The 18863-nt window shown below is 35.8% G+C and overlaps 2 protein-coding genes and 1 long non-coding RNA gene across 4 annotated transcripts; 2 read left to right on the forward strand and 1 right to left on the reverse strand.

Moving 5' to 3' along the window:
• LOC104715089 (protein STRICTOSIDINE SYNTHASE-LIKE 10-like) lies at positions 3126–5009 on the forward strand. Its single transcript, XM_019230239.1, has 3 exons — positions 3126–3346; positions 4116–4379; positions 4529–5009. The coding sequence occupies exons 1-3, from the start codon at positions 3336–3338 to the stop codon at positions 4998–5000; spliced, it is 747 nt and encodes a 248-aa protein (XP_019085784.1). The 5' UTR covers positions 3126–3335; the 3' UTR covers positions 5001–5009.
• LOC109126595 lies at positions 11369–12124 on the reverse strand. The gene is made up of 2 exons (XR_002033473.1): positions 11879–12124; positions 11369–11657 (listed from the first exon to the last, which is right to left on the reverse strand). It is a non-coding gene; the product is annotated as an uncharacterized LOC109126595 (long non-coding RNA).
• LOC104710677 (myosin-1B-like) lies at positions 15652–18450 on the forward strand. 2 transcript variants are annotated; one of them, XM_010427312.2, is made up of 10 exons: positions 15652–15791; positions 15987–16156; positions 16256–16318; positions 16427–16446; positions 16544–16588; positions 16664–16725; positions 16816–16934; positions 17085–17173; positions 17384–17507; positions 18204–18450. In XM_010427312.2, exons 1-10 carry the CDS (start codon positions 15719–15721, stop codon positions 18219–18221), a joined length of 783 nt encoding a protein of 260 aa, XP_010425614.1. In that variant the 5' UTR covers positions 15652–15718; the 3' UTR covers positions 18222–18450. The 2 variants fall into 2 exon arrangements, with proteins under 2 accessions (XP_010425614.1, XP_019085690.1); XM_019230145.1 differs by lacking the exons at positions 17384–17507; positions 18204–18450 and having other exon boundaries at positions 15653–15791; positions 17085–17183.

An 18863-nucleotide genomic window follows, 5' to 3' on the forward strand; every position in this document is an offset into this window, starting at 1 on the left:
TCTGGTACATCGAGATGGCTACCAAGGTGGAGACAAGATCGAAGGAGAATCCAAAACCGGAAAGAGACACAGCGAGGCTAGGATAACCGGCAAAGAAGAATCCAGAATGCAAAGCGGTTTCGGAAGACCCGTCAAGACGAACAACAAGAGCTAGCGGAGTAGACAAATCACAGCGCAAATAACACAGGATCTCAAATCGGAAATATGATTTGAAAGAAGCTTGAAGCGAAGCAATATTGGATTAGATGGGAGAGAAGCGGCGGAGCAGGACAACAAAGACACAGTCTGACGCCAGTGAGCCATAGCAAGTAAAATATGTGAGTTAAAGATTTATATGATTATTAATATGAGAGTTACAATATATATAATAGAATTTGAAATTTAGTAAAATATGTGAGAAGATTCACCAAGAATACATTTATTAGTTGTTTTAAGTATAATTGTTTTTAGTTAATATAACTATAAATATATAATAGGAATTTCAACGTAATCAAATTAATATGAGATTTACAAAATATGTGATGAATATGAAATTTAATAAAATATGTGAGAAGATTCATAAATAAATAAATTTATCATTTTTTAAATATAAATTGTTAATGTAACTAATAATATATGATAGGAATTTCAAGCAAAATAAATTATATATCTATTATAATAAATAAATAAATAAAGGAAAAAAGAAATAAAAGAGAAAACCATTATTTTGTACAATATGTGTGACATCCCTGTTTGCGGAGAAGTTTAAAATAACTAATTTGGCCACCTATGTGTAATGCCCCGACCGCCATCTCTCAATGGGCCCATGTACAATCCCAGTCCATGGGCCCACTCTCCTTAATGGGTCTCACGTACTCTCACTAGGCCCGTGAGCCTATCCATATCCGACGGCCGCTTTACTACATCCGAGAGGTTTTAAAAACTTGGTACCATCCCTACAAATCACCACATGATCTTTCCTTGTTTTGTCCTCACTCGCGCAGTTCCTACAGTCACTTCCCGAAAGGTCACCCATCCTGAAACTACTCCAGCTCAAGCACGTTTAACTCTAGAGTTCTCTCAGGACCCTTGACGAAAAGATAAGTGCACTTTGGTGACATAGGTGGCCAAATCAATTCTTTTAAACCTCTCCGCAGCCAGGGTGTCACAATTCACCCCCACTAACAGATCGCAACGTCCTCGTTGCGCACCAAGACCGTCACCCCTGATGGTGTGAGGCCACTCGACTCCACACTCGTCTTGGTTCGGCTCTGATACCAGTTGAAACTCCCCGACCGCCATCTCTCAGTGGGCCCCATGTCCAATCCCAGTCCATGGGCCCAATTTCCTTAATGGGCGTCACATCCTCTCACTAGATCCGTGAGCCCATCCATATCGACCGCCGGTTTGCTAAGTCCGGGAGGTTTTAAAGACTTGTTACCGTCCCTACAAATCACCACATGATCTTTCCCTGTGTTTTGTCCTCACTCGCACAGTTCCGACAGTCACTTACTGGAAGGTCACCTATCTTGAGACTACTCCAGCTCAAACACGCTTAACTCTGGAGTTCTCTTAGGACCCTTGACCGAAAAGATAAGTGCACTTTGGTGACATAGGTGGCCAAATCAATTCTTTTAAACCTCTCCGCAAGCCAGGGTGTCACACTATGTCACCAAAAGTGCACTTATCTTTTCGGTCAACGATCCTGAGAGAACTCCACAATTAAGCGTGCTTATGCTGAAGTAGTCTTAGGATGGGTTACCTTCCGGAAAGTGACTGTCGGAACTGTGCGAGTGAGGACAAAACACATGGAAAGATCATGTGGTGATTTGTAGGGATGATAACAAGTCTTTAAACATCCCGGAAGTAACAAACCGGCTGTCTGATATGGATGGGCTCACGAGCCTAGTGAAAGGATGTGAGACCCTTTAAAGAAGGTGAGCCCATGGACTAAGATTGAACATGAGGCCCACTAAGAGGTGACGATCGGGGCGTTACACTATGCTACATAAATTAAAGAATAAGTTAAACATTTTATAATGTATAATATCAAATTATATTTTGTCTTAAATATAAATGTAAATAAAATAATGTATGTCACAGAAAGTTAATTGAAAAAAAACACACTAAAAATATCAAAGATAAAATGACACATATTGCAAGAAAATAGTGTCAAGTAGCAACTTCTTATAGCCTGTCAAAACAGAATCTTACAAAAATGTCAAGATATGTCAAGAAATACATTACTAAAATGTCAAGATATTTCAAAAAAAACATTGCTAAAATGTCAAGATATTTTTTTGGACATTTTTTTATGTTATCAAATTTGAGAATGTATGTCATATAAAGTAAATATATTTAAAATAATGTATGTCATATAAAGTAAATATATTTAAAATTAATGTATTTAGTCACACTTTCCTTATTTTAAATTATATACTACCTTTTAAAAAATTATCACAATGTCTCATAAATACAATACTTTGAACAATTCTTTTTTTTTTTTTTGCAAGAAGAAAGTGCTAAATGACAACTGTTTAAAGCTTGTCAAAAAAAAATCTTAGGGGGTGGTATTGGTTTGAGATTTATGAAGATTTTTGAAGAGTCCAACAAAATCTTGTAAAGTCCTCCAAACAATCCTTGTATTTTTATGACACTTTCCATGACTTTATTTTTTACAAAAAGTATCTAAAATCATGAACCAATAACATAATAATTGAACTCATTAACAATCCTAGATTCTTTTGTTTTAATTGAATAACACAAAACTTTTAATGATTTTATAAAAGTCTGAATCCAATAACCCAGATTTGTTAAGATTTTAAATGACTTTTTACAAATCACAAACTAATGACACTAAACTTTAATAGAGTTTAACAAAATCTTGATCTAATAACACCAGATTCTACATAACATTTCAAATCTTTAAAACTCTATTCAAATCTTAAACCAATAACCCCCACTTACTTTATTATATAAGAAGATTATCTCATTATAGGTGCTAACAAATTAAAATATTTGCATTATACAAGTTGGAGTAGCGGTTTTTCTTGTATTTTTTTTACACTGAGTCGATCACCATGATGCTCGTTACAGTATTCTTAACAGTGGTTGTATCAATTCTCACAATCCTTGTCTCGACTTGTCAAACCGGTTAAGGTACCTTCGTACCGCCTAAAATCCCTGGTTCGCGTGATGTTTTCTCGTTGGCCAAAGTGGTTAACTTAGTCGGAACCTCCGGTCCAGAGAGTATAGCTTTCGATCCAGCAGGGGAAGGTCCATATGTTGGTGTCGCTGACGGTCGAGTATTGAAATGGCGCGGTAAATTACTTGGATGGACAGATTTCGCTTACACAATGGCTAATAGGTACGTTTTCAAAATTTTAAATTCGACAACTCTCGATGAGTGATTCGGAATTTAGCCCTAGAATTTGGTTTATGGTGGAAGTCATGAAGTGATTGCTTAGTGTTTTGTCAAATCTTTTGTCTTTCTGTATGAATTTGATGAGAGGTAATATAACTTTAGGATATTTAGTGAGATGTGTACATGTTTCAGCATTTTTGTATGGAAAAACAAAAATAGTTATTGAACATTTTGGACAAATATAAATACAAAAGTGTACAAGTAAAAATGTGATAAACATATGTTATTGAATAATATATGGAAAGTGTAACTATTGCATATTTCATTATTCATATACTGCCTATTTTCTAATAATGAAACTAAGTGAATTTTTTTAAGATACAAAAATTAAATTAGAAAGGAAAACAAATTCTTCCGAAAAAATTAGTAGTTTAAACAAAAAGAAAATTGTTAATATTTGTAAAAATATGTTGTAGATGTTGTTTTTGCAATTTTATTTCTTAAACTTTTCTAACATATAAGTAAAGGTGAGGATTCACAAAAAGTGTTTAATGGCATATCATATAGTTAAGTACATAACAACAGTTTTATTTTAAAAATTTCCTTTTAAATATATAGTAAATACTTTGACAAAATATATATATATATATATAGTAAATACATTTTGATTGGTGATAATATTTTATTTTCAAAAATATATAGTAGATACATTTTCATAACACTTTACATAGATTAGTACTCATCTGTTACAACTTGTGAAAATGGTTACTAGGCAGATATGTGTTCTCCCTTTTGCACCAGAGTTGGAGCATGTGTGTGGGAGGCCATTAGGATTGCGGTTCCATAAGAAAACCGGAGATCTCTATATAGCGGATGCTTACTTTGGCCTTCTTATCGTTGGTCCTGCTGGTGGTTTAGCCAAACCTTTGGTTACAGAAGCTGAGGGACAACCGTTTCGTTTCACTAATGATTTGGACATTGATGAGGAAAATGATGTGGTTTACTTCACAGATGCTAGTTCCAAATTCCAGAGATGGTAACATGAAGTAGAAGCACCCTAAATTTTTCATCTTTCTTATTATCCATGTTTTCAAAAGTGTGAACTTCTTACATTGATGCTTATATCATGGTTTATCCTTTTCTCTTTGTGATGATGATTTAACTCCAAAGTGTTGTCATGGTCAGGGAATACTTCCGTTCTTTTTTGAATGTTGATAAAACTGGACGGTTTATCAAGTATGATAGATCAAGCAAGAAAGCTACGGTCTTATTACATGGAATATCATTTGCAAATGGCGTTGCACTAAGCAAAGACCGGTCTTTTGTATTGGTAGCCGAAACAACAAATTGCAAAATCCTGAGGCTTTGGCTCTCCGGTCCAAAAGCAGGAACCCAAGATGTGTTTGTTGTGCTTCCAGGTTACCCTGACAACATCAGAAGAAACTCGAAAGGAGAATTCTGGGTCGCTTTAAACTCGCTGATCAATGAAGAAATACGTTACACTAAAGCGGTGAAGTTGAGTGAATCAGGAAAAGTTTTGGAGGCACTTGGGGATAAGGCAAATAGATTACAGTTTATAAGTGATGTGGAAGAGAAAGATGGCAAGATTTGGATTGGTTCTAGTGTCGCACCATTTGTTGGTGTTTATGATTTGTAGTTTTGTACATTGCTCAGACCTAATTGTCTTTGCATTGTTATAAGTGATGTAATACTTTTATCTATTCAGTTGAATAAACTCAAAAGGAATACATAAGTATGCTCAATCTAAACTTAACAAATGATTTTTTTATTTTTATGTAATAACTTAATTAACAAGCAAATTTAAACAAGGCAAAAGAAAGAAAACACAAAGCAAGGGAAACACATACTTAAAACTGCTTTAAATCAAGATTAAGCAAATGAACCTTGGGCAAGGTTAATACCTTGGGAGATAGCTAATCAATCCTAGATGTCTAAGCAAACATTCAAAAACAATCCTTAGGCTAAGAACACTTATGTAAATCAATTCACTTCCATGATAAAGACTCTATGCAAATCAAGTAATCATCAACAATTTCCAAAGGCAATCACAAGATATGCATGCATTATAATCAAGTCTAAACACCACTAAGCACCCTAATCATCAATTTCCATTGGCTAGGAATGCAAAGCTCTTGAATATTTTGGTTCAGGAATTTCATCAAACACCTTTTGCGCATAGAAGTCTGAATATCTAGAAATAACATGATCAAGGTTAATCTTGCATTATAATCACCAAACAAGAAATGATTCATGTAAATAAAGCCTTAAACATTAAACATCAATCATCTATCTCCCTAATCTACCAAGCCCAAAGTTATAAAATGATCTACTCACTCATTTTATGATCACACAATGGTAGATGGTTGATCTTTGTGAAATCAATGTTAGAGATTTGTAGATAAGGGAAGATAAAAAAAATTAGTTACTGTTAATAACTTGAAAATCAACAAGCAATCCAACAAACTTAGAATAAACAAGCTTATGAGCCCTAAAAATTGCTAAACAAAATATAGGATTCTCCTAATGAGGAGGAGTTAGTGTATGTATATAGAAGTAGGAAACTAAACCAGAATAAATCGGATTGAAATAAGACAAATTAAAGAAAACCGGAACAAACCAGAGTGGGTTGCAAAAATAACGTGTGATCGACCGTATGATCGACTAATTGGTCCATCAAATTCCCAGAATGATCTACCAGTTGGTCGATCGTCTGGTCGGTTGTTCAAGTCTAGGAGTCTGAAAGTCTGGCTCGAGTTGATCGATCAGTTGGTCGATCGGTTGAAATCCGGGGTTCTGGTAAATTCTAATCCATGTTTGATCGATAGTCTGATCGACCAGATGCGATCATGCTGTTCTGTGGCTCCTGTCTTCGCTCTAGCTGTATATATGTTCACTAAAACAGGTATAACTCTTTACACTCACATCTGATTGGCCTTAAATCACCTCCATTGCAAATATAACTCAATTTCCAATAATTTTGATCAGAAATTTGAAGCTAAATCCCAAGTCAAGGTCTTCATAAGAGTCGATATTTGAGGGACTACAGACTGGTTCCGAATCATCAATCAATTTCTTCGCATCCAAATGTGTGTTTTCCATTATATTAATCTGAAATGGTTCAAAAGACACACAATAGACAAAGACACTATAGGACCTTTAAAATGCAAGAAGACTCACTTAGACACTAAATGTAACAAAACACAATGAAAATACTAATAAAACACAATATAATGGAACATAACAACCATGAAAAAACAGTAAATATGGAGTATATCAATAAGTTTAAATGTATATCACATTGTCACAACTATATGCATGTTAACTCTCGTTGTTGTATTTCTTTTACGTCCCGTGAAGTTTTAAAAGATGTATGTAGTGTTTGTTATATTATGGTGGCATCATTAAAAGTGTCAAACAATCTAATCTAAATTATCAGTCTGCAAAGTTTAGATGAGAATGAAATTTAGAAAATTAACAAATTTCATAAATAACAAATATATGATATTTTATACTAACTTTTTGTGTGAATTAAATTTAAATTTATTTCTATTAAAATAAGATTTTAATTTACCGATATTGAGGTATATACGTTGATATCTGTCGTACAAATTACAACCCAACAGTAGTTTCTTTGGTAATACATATGGCAAATCACCGAGACTCAAACTTTGTTTATGCCTCCAACTTGGTGGAGGAGAGAAAATTGCTATGAGAGGATTTGAAAAATCACCAAGACTCGCCAATATTTAGAAATAAACCATGGATGATCTACGATGATTTCAATGAAATTTTGAAGGGAGAGGATCATTCTGTATATGCAGTGAATCCTAATGTTCCTCTGGGAATGGTGGATTTCCAAGAAGTGGTGAGATATTGCAGCCTAAGTGATATTATAACATCCGCGAACCAAATAGTAGGTTTTGGGGTGGGTGTCGATCGACACCAAGGGGAGTGTCGATTGACACCATCAATTTCCGGTTCGAACGGGTTGATTTAAATTGTCGTTTTGGTTCAGTTTAGTTCAATTGGAAATCCCTAATCGACATATTTAAGGCAAAACTCGACCTAGGTCGTGGAAAAAGGTTGTTTAGCCGATTCCAAAGAGAAAACAGAGTGCTTGAGTGTTTAGAGGTTTTTTAGAGATTCTAGGCTTGTTTGGGAAATATGTTGTTGTGGAGTGAAAATCTTGTGCTAGGAACGAAGGAGAAGCCTTCTAAGATGTTGGATTCGTCAGTTTGGGTCATAAACTTTCTGCAAAAGAGGTGAGTGCATGACCATGGCTGATCTAAGCTTGAGAATCCTTTGTTTTGCTTGTTTTATGGCTGTTTGTGTTGTTTTCTTGTATGCATTGGGTTGGTTGTTGGTTCACATGAGTTTCCAAGACTTTTGGGTGAGTTTCAGACGATTTGGACAAATTGGAAAATGGATCTTTGACTTTCGGCTTTGAGCAGAACGTGTCTCTGGAGTCGGTGTCAATCGACACCAGGTGGGTATCGGTCGACACCAAGACATTGACGGCGCGGAGACTTTGCAAGTGTCGATGCTAGGGTTTCCGATTCGAGGAGGGGTGTCGGTCGACACCAAGGAGCAGTGTCGGTCGACACCAAGAGCCGGTGTTGATCAACACCAATCCTTTAAGAAGGCGGCTGATACTTGTTTTTCTTGTTTGTTTGTGTTTTTTTTTTGCTTGTTTAACATTGGAATTCTCAGTTGCTTGTTTGTATAGCTCAGTAGATGGGACGATTGCCTTACTGAGTGTTTATGATAATACTCATGCATCTCAATTTGTGTTTACGGTGCATGTAAAGACAAATTGTGATCATAGAATCAAGGCAATGAAGAAGAGGATGTTCTAGTGGCTCAGTTGGTTGTTGTCTGCCTCTTGTTAGGTTGCTAGATTGAGTCCTTAGAACGTTGTCTAGGATTGCCGGTTTTTTATTTATGTTAGATTGGATTATTGGTCTAGTGGTAATGGAATTAATAATGGTTATTTGATTATTGGTTAATTCATTGGTTTAAGTTTGGTTATTCCGCTGTTTGTTTTGAATGTGGTTAGGTGGTTAGTGAGTATGGGATCACTAGATTATTACATCTATATAAAAAAATGGGTCGGGTCATTTCAGATATGCAGTCCCATAGACCGTTATTCACTTGGTGCAACAAAAGAGCGGATGATGGGTTCATTTGTAAGTAACTATACCGGATACAGGTTAATGATACGTGGATAACAGATTTTCAACAATCATATGGGGTCTTTGAAGCAGGGGTGGTTCAGATCTCTTGCGCTTTCAGATAAAATTTGGAGCGGATAAGCCACGCCTGCGTAAGCCTTTCAAGTTTACTAATGCACTGGCACAAGATTCAGGTTTCTTGCCCATGGTTAAAGATTTTTGGGACAACACAGACTCGCTATATCATTCCACTTTTGCGATATATCGATTTTCAAAAAATTGAAGGCATTGAAGCCGAGCATTAAGCAGTTAAGTAAGGCTAAGCTAGGAAATTTGACAAGGAAAACTAAAGAAGCGTTTGCAACACTATTTATTTTTCAAACAGAAACGTTGAATAATCCAACTACCCTGGCCATGAAGACGGAATCTGAAGCTTATAGTTGGTGGTTGTTTGTCTCTAGCTTGGAAGAGAAGTTCTTGAAACAGAGGTCCACGCTCCATTGGTTGAAAGTGGGTGATGGCAACAATAAGATGTTTCACAAAGCTGCCAAGGTCAAGGAAGTACGCAATGCGATTAAAGAGATCAAATGCCCTGACGGTTCTGTAGTGGACACCCTTGAGAAAATAAAACGAAGGCGGTCAGGTTTTTCCATGATTTCTTAGCTCACAAGCCAGCTCATTATCAAGGTATATCTGAGGATATGTTGACATATCGGTGTTGTGATGCTGATGGAGTTATACTTGAAAGGGAAGTTTCCCCTCGAGATTCATTAAATGAATTGAACTCTGCATCACTACGGCATCCTTCTCAATGCAAGTAAACAGGGATTTTTCAGGTTTGTTTCGTAGTCAAAGGGGTTTACGACAAGGTTGTTCACTATCTCCTTATCTGTTCGTCATCTGTATGCAAGTATTGTCCACAATGCTTGATAATGCAAATGAACGAAAGATTTGTTACCATCCACGATGTCAAAACCTGCAGCTCACACATCTATGTTTTGCAAATGATTTATTGGTCTTTATAGATGGGAATCAACGATTAATAGAGGGTATTCTACAAATATTTGAGCAATTTGCAGAATTCTCCAGACTCACAAGCAGCCTTGAAAAGTCCACTTTATATATGGCTGGGTCTAAAGACATTGAGAAGGCTTTAATTCTTCAAACTTTTTCGTTTGCATCTGGCTCTTTGCCAGTACACTACCTTGGTCTGCCATTGCTAACTAAAAGATTGACAACAAGTGACTACATTCCACTTATAGAGCGAATTAGAGACAGGATTGGCTGTTGGACAGTTCAACATCTTTCCTTTGCAGGGCGTTTTCAACTTATTAGCTCAGTTCTTCACAGTCAAACCAACTTTTGGATGTGTGTGTTTCGTCTGCCAAGTGCTTAAATCAAAGAAATCGATAGTTTGTGTTCAGCTTTTCTGTGGTCAAGGCCAGAGTTGAATACCAAAAAGTAAAAGTGTCTTGGTCGGATGTTTGCCAGCCGAAGGATGAAGGTGGATTGGGTCTTCAATCGTTACAAGCTGCAAGCAATGTCTGTTGCCTAAAACTTATTTGGCGTCTTGTGTCTTCAAACACTTTGTGGACACAATTTTTGAGACTATATATACTCCACAAGGGTTACTTTTTGTCACTCAGTGGACACACTACATTAGGCTTTTGGATGTGGAAAAAGTTACAAAAATATCTTCACCTTGCTTTGAGCTTTGTGAAATATAAGATCAGAAATGGGCAGAGCATCTCCTTTTGGCACGATCACTGGTCCCCATTGGGGCCTTTTATAGCGGTTACAAGAAAACGAGGATGTGTTAATATGGGGATTGGTATCCGCAAAACATTGGCACAAGTGATCTCTTCACACCACAGAAGGCGACATCGTGTTGACCATCTTAACCAATTAGAAACCTTTATTGATGAGATACAGTCTAAGGAACTAGCTGAAATAGAGGATGTGTTTATTTGGAAAAGGAAAGGAGATTGCTATAGGGATTCTTTCAAAACAAAAGAAGTATGGCAGGCAACTAGGGTGTAGCTTCCACGGCAGGATTGGTCTCAAGGTATATGGTTTACCCATGCCACACCAAAATTTTCTTTCCTTGCTTGGCTTGCCATGAGAGACAGACTAACCACGGGTGACCGGTTGCTGAGTTCGAATGTATGGACTCCCATATCTTGTGTCTTTTGTAAAGCGCCATTGGAAACCAGAAATCATTTGTTTTTTTCATGTCCATACTCGAGCAAAGTGTGTTCGGGCCTTGCTTCCAAACTCCTCGCTGGTAACTTCTCTACCGACTGGGCGGTTATTCTCAACCTAGTCACGAATCATAGGCAGGGTTCGATTATTCCTACTATGATATATTTTTCAGCTCCTTGTTTATTCTTTATAAAGAGAACGAGATGGTAGAAAACATAGGGAACTTCACACAACATCGGCTCAACTACTCAAAAGACTAGATAAAGATGTTCGCAACCGACTAACACTACAAGAAAAGTTGGCTATAGCTACAAAAATATCTGTGTATATGCCCATAAATGTTGTGGCTATTATCTTGATAGCATTGGATAGCTACAACAAAAATTTGTGTCTATAGCGTTGTAGCTAATTATTTTCGTAGCTATTCGCTGAAAATTAGCCACAAATTTTCCACAATATATTTTGTAGATAATTTGCCACAATTTTGCCGCAAACGTGTTTGTAGCAATTATAGACACAAATATCGACCAAAAAAGTCGTGACGGATATCCACAAAAGGCCACAAAATTACGACGTAACTTATTACCACAAAATTGTGACAAATAAATTTGTGTCTATATTAGCTAAAACGTAGCTACTACTCTTTCGTGTCTATTTGTCATAAATAGCTACAATGTCAATGTATCCAGGGTGCCACAGATAGACACAATATATTTGTGGAAATACTACAAAATAGCAACAACTATCTTTGTAGCTTTTTGCGACGTATAGACACAAAAATATATATACCTATCAAAAACAATATGTCGAACAGCAGCAGAATTAGTAGACCTAGTTGCTCCAGGAGTCATACGCACTCCTTGTGAGGCTCCGAAGTGCATGTTAGTTCTTCGTGATGAAGAAGGGGCACGAAGATTCATCTGCAAATATGAAGTGTTTGTAAAACTGAGAACATAAAAACACAAAGAATTACCATAAAAACTCATAAAACACAGAGAATTCCCATTTAACAATTAAGAGAAACTATCAAAAACTCAGATTTACTATTTACCAGTTTAGAGCATAAGATGAAACTCAGATTTACTATTTACCAATTTAGAGAATTACACATAAAGAGAGTTAAAATTCAGAGATTACAAACCATTGTGAGATGAAGAAACCTAACTGTTAGATGAAGAACCAGCAACGATGGTGAAAAAACCTTGGTAGTGAATAAACGTGAAAGGGTTTAGAGAAAGAAAGATTCAAGAAATCAAAAACAGATTAGAGATAAGATAGTTGCTAAGCACTTGTAGGCGGACTTCTTCTTGAGATCGGTTGCCTACTTCTAAAATCCGAGGAGGATGGTGTGAGAACAGAATTGGTGGAGGAAGAGGAAGAGGAAGAGGAAGAGTCTAGAGACAGATAAATAAAGTAAAGTTAGGGTTTTCTTGTGTATTTTAGTTTTACGCCAAACTTACCCGGACAAAAATAATTCTAATCTTTTCACAGCTATTTCTCTAATCACTGGTTAAAAACATGAAAATTAAACCGGGAAACTAAGAAAATTTTGGTGCCAATCTAAAATATTTTAGAGCAAGACTTGTTGCATACAACAATTAACACAATCTCTCAAAATTTCTTATTATAATAAGAATTTTATTTACATGTACAGCTACTCTTTTTTATTTTGGTGCTAATTAATTTAAATTAAAAGACTTAATCTGCTTATTTAGCTCCATCTTATATATATATATAATAGTTTGAATTCTAATTAAGAAATAGCTTAGGTCTAGATTGAATAATAGAAATAATTATTTAAAGTACAACATATCATCGAGAATAAAATATATCAATCTGAATCTGAATATTCGTCGGAATCATACTCATCACATTGGCCTTCTAACTCATCTTCAGAGACATGCTCGTCATTTGGATTATTCATTGGTATTGGCTCATCATCTGATACATCTTCAAGTGCACGTGCTCCAACTTGCATAACACTGCTAGTTGCTACGAAATGATTATGTATGTCGTCTTGCAACGCAATTTGATCAACAACTTCCGGATTTTCACGAAATCTATCTGTAAATAAGCCTAAATAAATATTACGACTCTCTTCAGCGAATTCTGGATATACCTTCTGAAAATGCTTCAATGCTTCTCCATTTGAGGGGTGTTGCATTTCTCCTTTTGGAGACAGATGTTCAGAGTGCCATCTCATTTGTGATGCTGTTGTATCTGACTGGTACAATCTTTTCAACATATCCGCAATTGGTAGGTAAAACATCCTCTGTTTTGCAATCTTTTTCCCTGATCGCCCAACGTTTGGTTCATACGGATCTTTGTTGCAAAATCGACAACGCAACAACTCTCGATCTTCACCCTTCCAAAATAGCATACAATTATCCTCACAAACATCAATTTTTTGACATGGCAATCCAAGCGACCTCGTCAACTTCTTCGTCTTGTAATATGAATTTGGAGCTTTTTTAGGTTTTGGAAGAACAGCTTTGAACGTATGAGAGATATCATCTAGGCATTCTTCTGACACATTGAAATTGGTCTTCCAATGCATCACCTTCGATGATAGATACAACTGAGAAATCCCATCAACACATCCTTCGTAAAGAGGTTGATTTGCTGCTTCTAATGCTTGGAAAGTGCCATCATGGTTTATCTCCTCATACATTGATTGATGTATATTTTCCGGAATGTTCACCTCGTCGGGTACCATGTGAACATCTGCATCTGGAAAATGATATTGGCCGTCTGGGACCTGAGTATTAGAATGATCACCCCAGTTTTCGTTTTCCCCTGCATCATGACTTGTTGATGCTTCGTTGTCGAAGTAGCAATTTTCACCATGATTCGTCCAAACAAAATAATTTGATGTAAATCCCCTCATATATAGGTGATGTGCCACAATTTGTGCATCATGACGATTTAAGTTTTTGCACCTCACACACGGACATAGAAGATTTCTACGCTCCATAAAAGACAGTTGATTTTGAGCAAAATCTATAAAAAATATTGATTCCATCAATGAACTCATTACGAACACTATTTTGCTAGTAATCAACTCGTTGATACATCCACTCTCTAGATTGAAAAAAATTTGACATTTTTTTTCCTCTCCTTAACGAATGAAAGAGTGGTGGTGGTATATATATTAGCAACACTAAATTCGTCGACATACTGAATATATTCTCTGCACCGGCAAGACTGATACGATGAGACAATTTCATATCAAAATAATGAAACTTGCAGATTGCCACAAATTGTGACAACTTTTTGGTGGCTACTGTAGAAAAGTCCAACTTGTTAATATTTTTGTGGCCCAGTCCTCCAATAACTGTGACTTGATTTGTGACATTTTGTTGTTTACTTTGGAAAAAAATATTCTCTTTTAGATATTTTGGTAAAACCTTCCGAAAATCAATATAGCCACAACTAGAAACGGTTCTTTCTGTGGCACTGCTTCAATTAGCCACATTTTGAGTGTTGTGGTTACTTTACCACAAAATAGCGGTGACCATTTTGTAGCTATATAGCCACAATATATGCCGTAGCTTCTTGTGTCTCTTTTTCCACGTATAGCGACAACTAATTATTTGTTGCTATATTGCCACAAATTTTCCAAACAAAAGCTACAAAAGTTTCATGAAAAAATTTGTGTCTCATTTATAGCTATATTTATTTAGCCACAAATTTGTTGTGGCATAGTTGTGGCTATAGACTTATTTTCTTGTAGTGTATAACCTCCATATGAGAGCAAGGTGATAATCGCTATGATGATTGTATGGCGGTTTGATTCACAACACACTAGGGATATCATTTAATTTTTGCTTTACTGATTAGTTCGTTAAAAGACTCAAATAGCCGAAGCACTTATGTAAAAACGTTATACTTTTTCGAATAAATTATACATTTTATTCAAAAAAAAAATACATATGGCAAATTCCTACTCTTAAGTTGGTTGTTGGATATGAGTTAGATCTACATTAATTAGTAGAATCGTAATATAATAATTGATGAAATTTATTAAACATAAACTTTTAAAAAGTCGACAAATTGAGGCTATCCTAATTAAACTCTGACTAGAAGTCAACAAACTTGAACCACCTCGTTTTTGGTTTGGCCCGAAAAAAATTAAGGGTGAGTTGCTGATTTAGTAAGTTTTTGTACTTATTTCTGTTGGAGAATCCGCTTGTTTTCATATCTCAAAAATGAATGTTTACTCTCATGGGTGCAATTGACACCAATAAAATTTAAAAATTATTTTAAATTACACCAATTTTTTAAATGTATATATCAGTTTGAACCCAACCAATTGTGAGTTTGAATCCATTTTGAACCCATCAAACATATTTCCTAGATTCGCTACTGATTACTCATGTATCGATCTGTTTTAAACAGCCTATAAAAATATTAATAAGGAATAACAATAGTTGCTATAGCCCATCTTCCTCATCCTCCAAACCTTATCTGACACTTTCAGCAATCCATCATAAATTTGAAGTAGTTCTTTATATCTCATGACTAAAAATCTAAAATCCATAATTTTAAATTGGAATAATCGAATCATAATGAAATCAGCTAAGTAATCCTTCAAAATTTCTTATAGAGTGAGTGCCCCCAGTAAACTTGAGCTAGTTGTTTATATAATATTAGTTTGCATTATATACTACAGGAAAAATTACAGTCGCAGTAGCAGTTGCTTGCGATTATAAAACAAAATATGCCATAAAACAAAATATGCCATAAACGCAATATACGTCGAGTTTCAGTTCCAACTTCCAAGTTTCCTACGATACTGAATATGATAACATCTTTGGGCTTAATAAGTTGGGCCTTTGAAAATATAGGCCGAGATATTGCCAATTGTTGCGCAAGATGCGAGCAGTTTCAGAACAAAAGGAACTGAGATATATTTCTACTTTATTTCAGTAGAGAGATCACTAGAGAGAGAGAGCTTGAACACACGAAGAAACAAACAGCCATGGCGGGAATCGATACGCAGAAGCAGCTTCTCTCTCTGATCCGCGATTTCACCTCTGAACGATCTCGTGGAGGTTAGATCTTCATTCATTTTTTTTGTACATATCGTTCTCTGGAGATTTCGCGATGAAGAAGAAGAAGAAATTTGAAACAAAATCGAACAGATTCTGGAGAAGATTGATAATGCGTTTTTGAGTTATTTTTGAGTTGTAGGCGTTGATTTTATGCGATTTCGATTCTGAAATTGTTTGGTGATTTTTCTGGTTAAGAGCAAAGAGTTGTTGGATTGAAGAAACGAATCGAGGTTTTACAATCGGAAGTTGAAGCAGCGAATTCAGAAGTTGAGCATGCGAAGCGTATCAAAGAAGTCGCGGAAGAGGAGCTTAACGGATACGAAGTTGAATTGTCTTTGAACGATGCTACGATTCAATCTCTGGAGGTTTTGATTTTGTTACGATTTTTTTGGGATGATTAAGAACTTTTGGTGTATTCTGTAGTATAGTGAGATCGAAACTGTATTTTTCTTTTTTATCCTCAGGCAAGGATTGGTCTTCTTCAGGATGAAGTTTCTACTATTGGCAGTGAGATTGATGCTCTTAAGGTCTGGCTACACACTGTTTATTTGAGTTTTAGTCTTTTGTTTGGTTAATTTCTTCGTTTGATATTCTGGAACTTTTTGTGGGGTGACTTGATGGTTTGGGAAATAAAGAACAAGGAAGGATTACTCAGGTGATTCTGATCTTTCTAACGTCTTAATAAGTTCAAGTTTTTGACAGATAACTTTTGTTTTGTTTGGTGATTGTTTAGTTCTCTTTGTGATGTACAGAGATCAGTTTATAAGCCAAATGGAAGAGCTGAACAAGGAAATAAGGTTTACTTTGATTCTCTGTGTTTTTAATGTTTCTGCTGATGCAACACACATCTAAGTTGCTTGGTTGGGTAATAGGGAGTTCCAGAGAACAGTAGAATCGAGTTTAAGCAATGATGATAGTACTGGCGTAAAAGCAAGTGAGTAGCTAAAGTTTATAGTTTACTCTTCTTGTCTGATTTTTCAATGTTTATTAAGAGATAATGGCTTCCGGATATGTTTCATAATAGCTTTTGAGGATGGTCACGGAGCTGATTCAGAAACTATTAAGAATATGCTATCTGATGTAAATTCTCAATTAGCAAAAGAGGAAGAAGGATACCTGGCTGAGCAGAAGATACAACAACAGGTAATAGACCATGACCAAGATGCTTGAATATATTATTAATTTGCTGCGCCAAATACCTTTTCTAGCTTATGCAGTCCTTGTTTCTCAGATTTTGTTTATTCATTCGATAAAGAGAACAAATGGGATTGATATCTGTTTTTCTATATGTAGCTGCAGAAGGAGCTTGATGAGTATGAGAAGAAAATGTCACTCATGGAGTCCATAACAGAGAAAACAAATTCAGTTCAAGTTCTTGCTAAATATCCTTAATTCGGCTAGCTAGTGTAGCGGTTTATATACTTATAACTACAGTTGCAGTAATCATTTATCACATTTGCACCTTCTAGTTCTGTTCTTTTTTTGAGACGGCCAGCCATTCTTTTGCGAGGATATAAAAGCAAGCAAGTGGTTTTACTTTTCATTTTGACTTGCCATTCTTTCAGAAGAATAGTTTCCTTGACGGAAAACAAGCAGACATCTGAGTTGGAACAGATATTGGCTTCACTCGGGGAGGAGCTGCAAAAGAGATGCCGTTGCCAACAGTGCCAAGCAGAAAATTTGGAAGTCTTGAGCGTACTTCTTCAGGGAGATCAAGTATGTTGACCCTTACAAACCATGTTTCTCATTTCTATATAACCTTTTTGATTTGCCATCAAGATACTGGAACCAAATGCATTAATATTTATGTTATGGGCTTATATGGAATGCTGATGTATTCGTGTTCAGATATCTCTCTAGTTGTACTAAAGCTTATTTGCAATCTGTTAAGAGTAACCATATTACAGAAACCAATAAACCTTAACAGAAATCTCCGAGTGTTACAAAAATAGAAAGCATCAATCTCATATAGACCTACAAGATTTCTATTAGACTGGTTGAAGCAGGGTCATGACTTTTATAGCCTTATCGACCATCCAATTTTATCAACCATGCTTCATAAACTGTATAGTCAGGAAAAGGCATCATATATAGGTTCTGCTTCTTTTTGGCTGGAATTCTCATCCTGAAAGAATCTAGACATGTGTTTAGGTAGCTACAATCTCAAGAAGCATAATATGTATAGGAATAACTTTTAAATTTTTGGCACTTTGACTTGTACATTTTTATATATTAGTGAAGAGACTGGTGATGGTCAGAGAACCAGCTCTCGCTTAGCTTTATAGCGAAGAATCTGTCAACATGACGGATTGCATTCTCAAATTCTTCGTTACAGTGTAGAGCTGGTAGTCTCTCATATATTTTTTCTATATGCTTTGATTTGATGTGTACAATATTGTTACTTATTTGCAGGACATGGAAGTATCGTAGTTAAAGCCACTCTCACTTGTGGTTGCTTGTAGAAAGATTGATACACTCGGGTCACAAGATGGTAAGACACTTTTCACCTCTCAGGATTTGAGAAACCATTTTCCTAGAAATTTTACTAAATTTGCAATGATGAAGCAAACAATACTAGTCCCTAGCTAGTATCTTTAACACTGATCACGTTCTTCGGTCTTAAAAGGTATGTACGCAATGAACCACAGTTTTCTTTACATTGGCAACCAACAAAACCAATGATAACTCAATTGTCTCTTAACTTGAGATTCAACCACTCATCATATAAAGCCAATTTAAGACTATCGAAGTTAGAACTTCCTCCATACATTCCAAGTCCTTGATGAGTTACGATTTTTCGATTAGGATGGAACGAACAACAGTTCAACTGGCAAATGTGTTAACTTATAAGTTATAACCAATGAAACAGTCAATTAAATCACTTTTTCACTCAAGTATGACACACTACAGTAAATTCTCCGTCTCTTTTATGAAACAAGTTTCACTCTATATTAAGATTTTAACTGGGCTGTATATGTAAGCGTGCATATACACGTAAAGTAATTCACTCTCGTTAAAGAGGAAGTGAAAGGATAAAAAGATTGTGAAACAACAATACATCACCATATATAA

The sequence above is a fragment of the Camelina sativa genome, chromosome 9, assembly GCF_000633955.1.
Source record: "Camelina sativa cultivar DH55 chromosome 9, Cs, whole genome shotgun sequence".
Taxonomy (NCBI): domain Eukaryota; kingdom Viridiplantae; phylum Streptophyta; class Magnoliopsida; order Brassicales; family Brassicaceae; genus Camelina; species Camelina sativa.

Bases quoted from the DNA above. Each gene is read 5' to 3' on its own strand.
- LOC104715089 (XM_019230239.1), top strand. The intron at 4,380-4,528 runs GTAACATGAAGT...TGTCATGGTCAG, and splicing joins AGTTCCAAATTCCAGAGATG to GGAATACTTCCGTTCTTTTT.
- LOC104710677 (XM_010427312.2), top strand. From the start codon at position 15,719: ATGGCGGGAATCGATACGCAGAAGCAGCTTCTCTCTCTGATCCGCGAT. The intron at 15,792-15,986 runs GTTAGATCTTCA...TTTCTGGTTAAG, and splicing joins CTCTGAACGATCTCGTGGAG to AGCAAAGAGTTGTTGGATTG. The intron at 16,589-16,663 runs GTTTACTTTGAT...GTTGGGTAATAG, and splicing joins GAGCTGAACAAGGAAATAAG to GGAGTTCCAGAGAACAGTAG.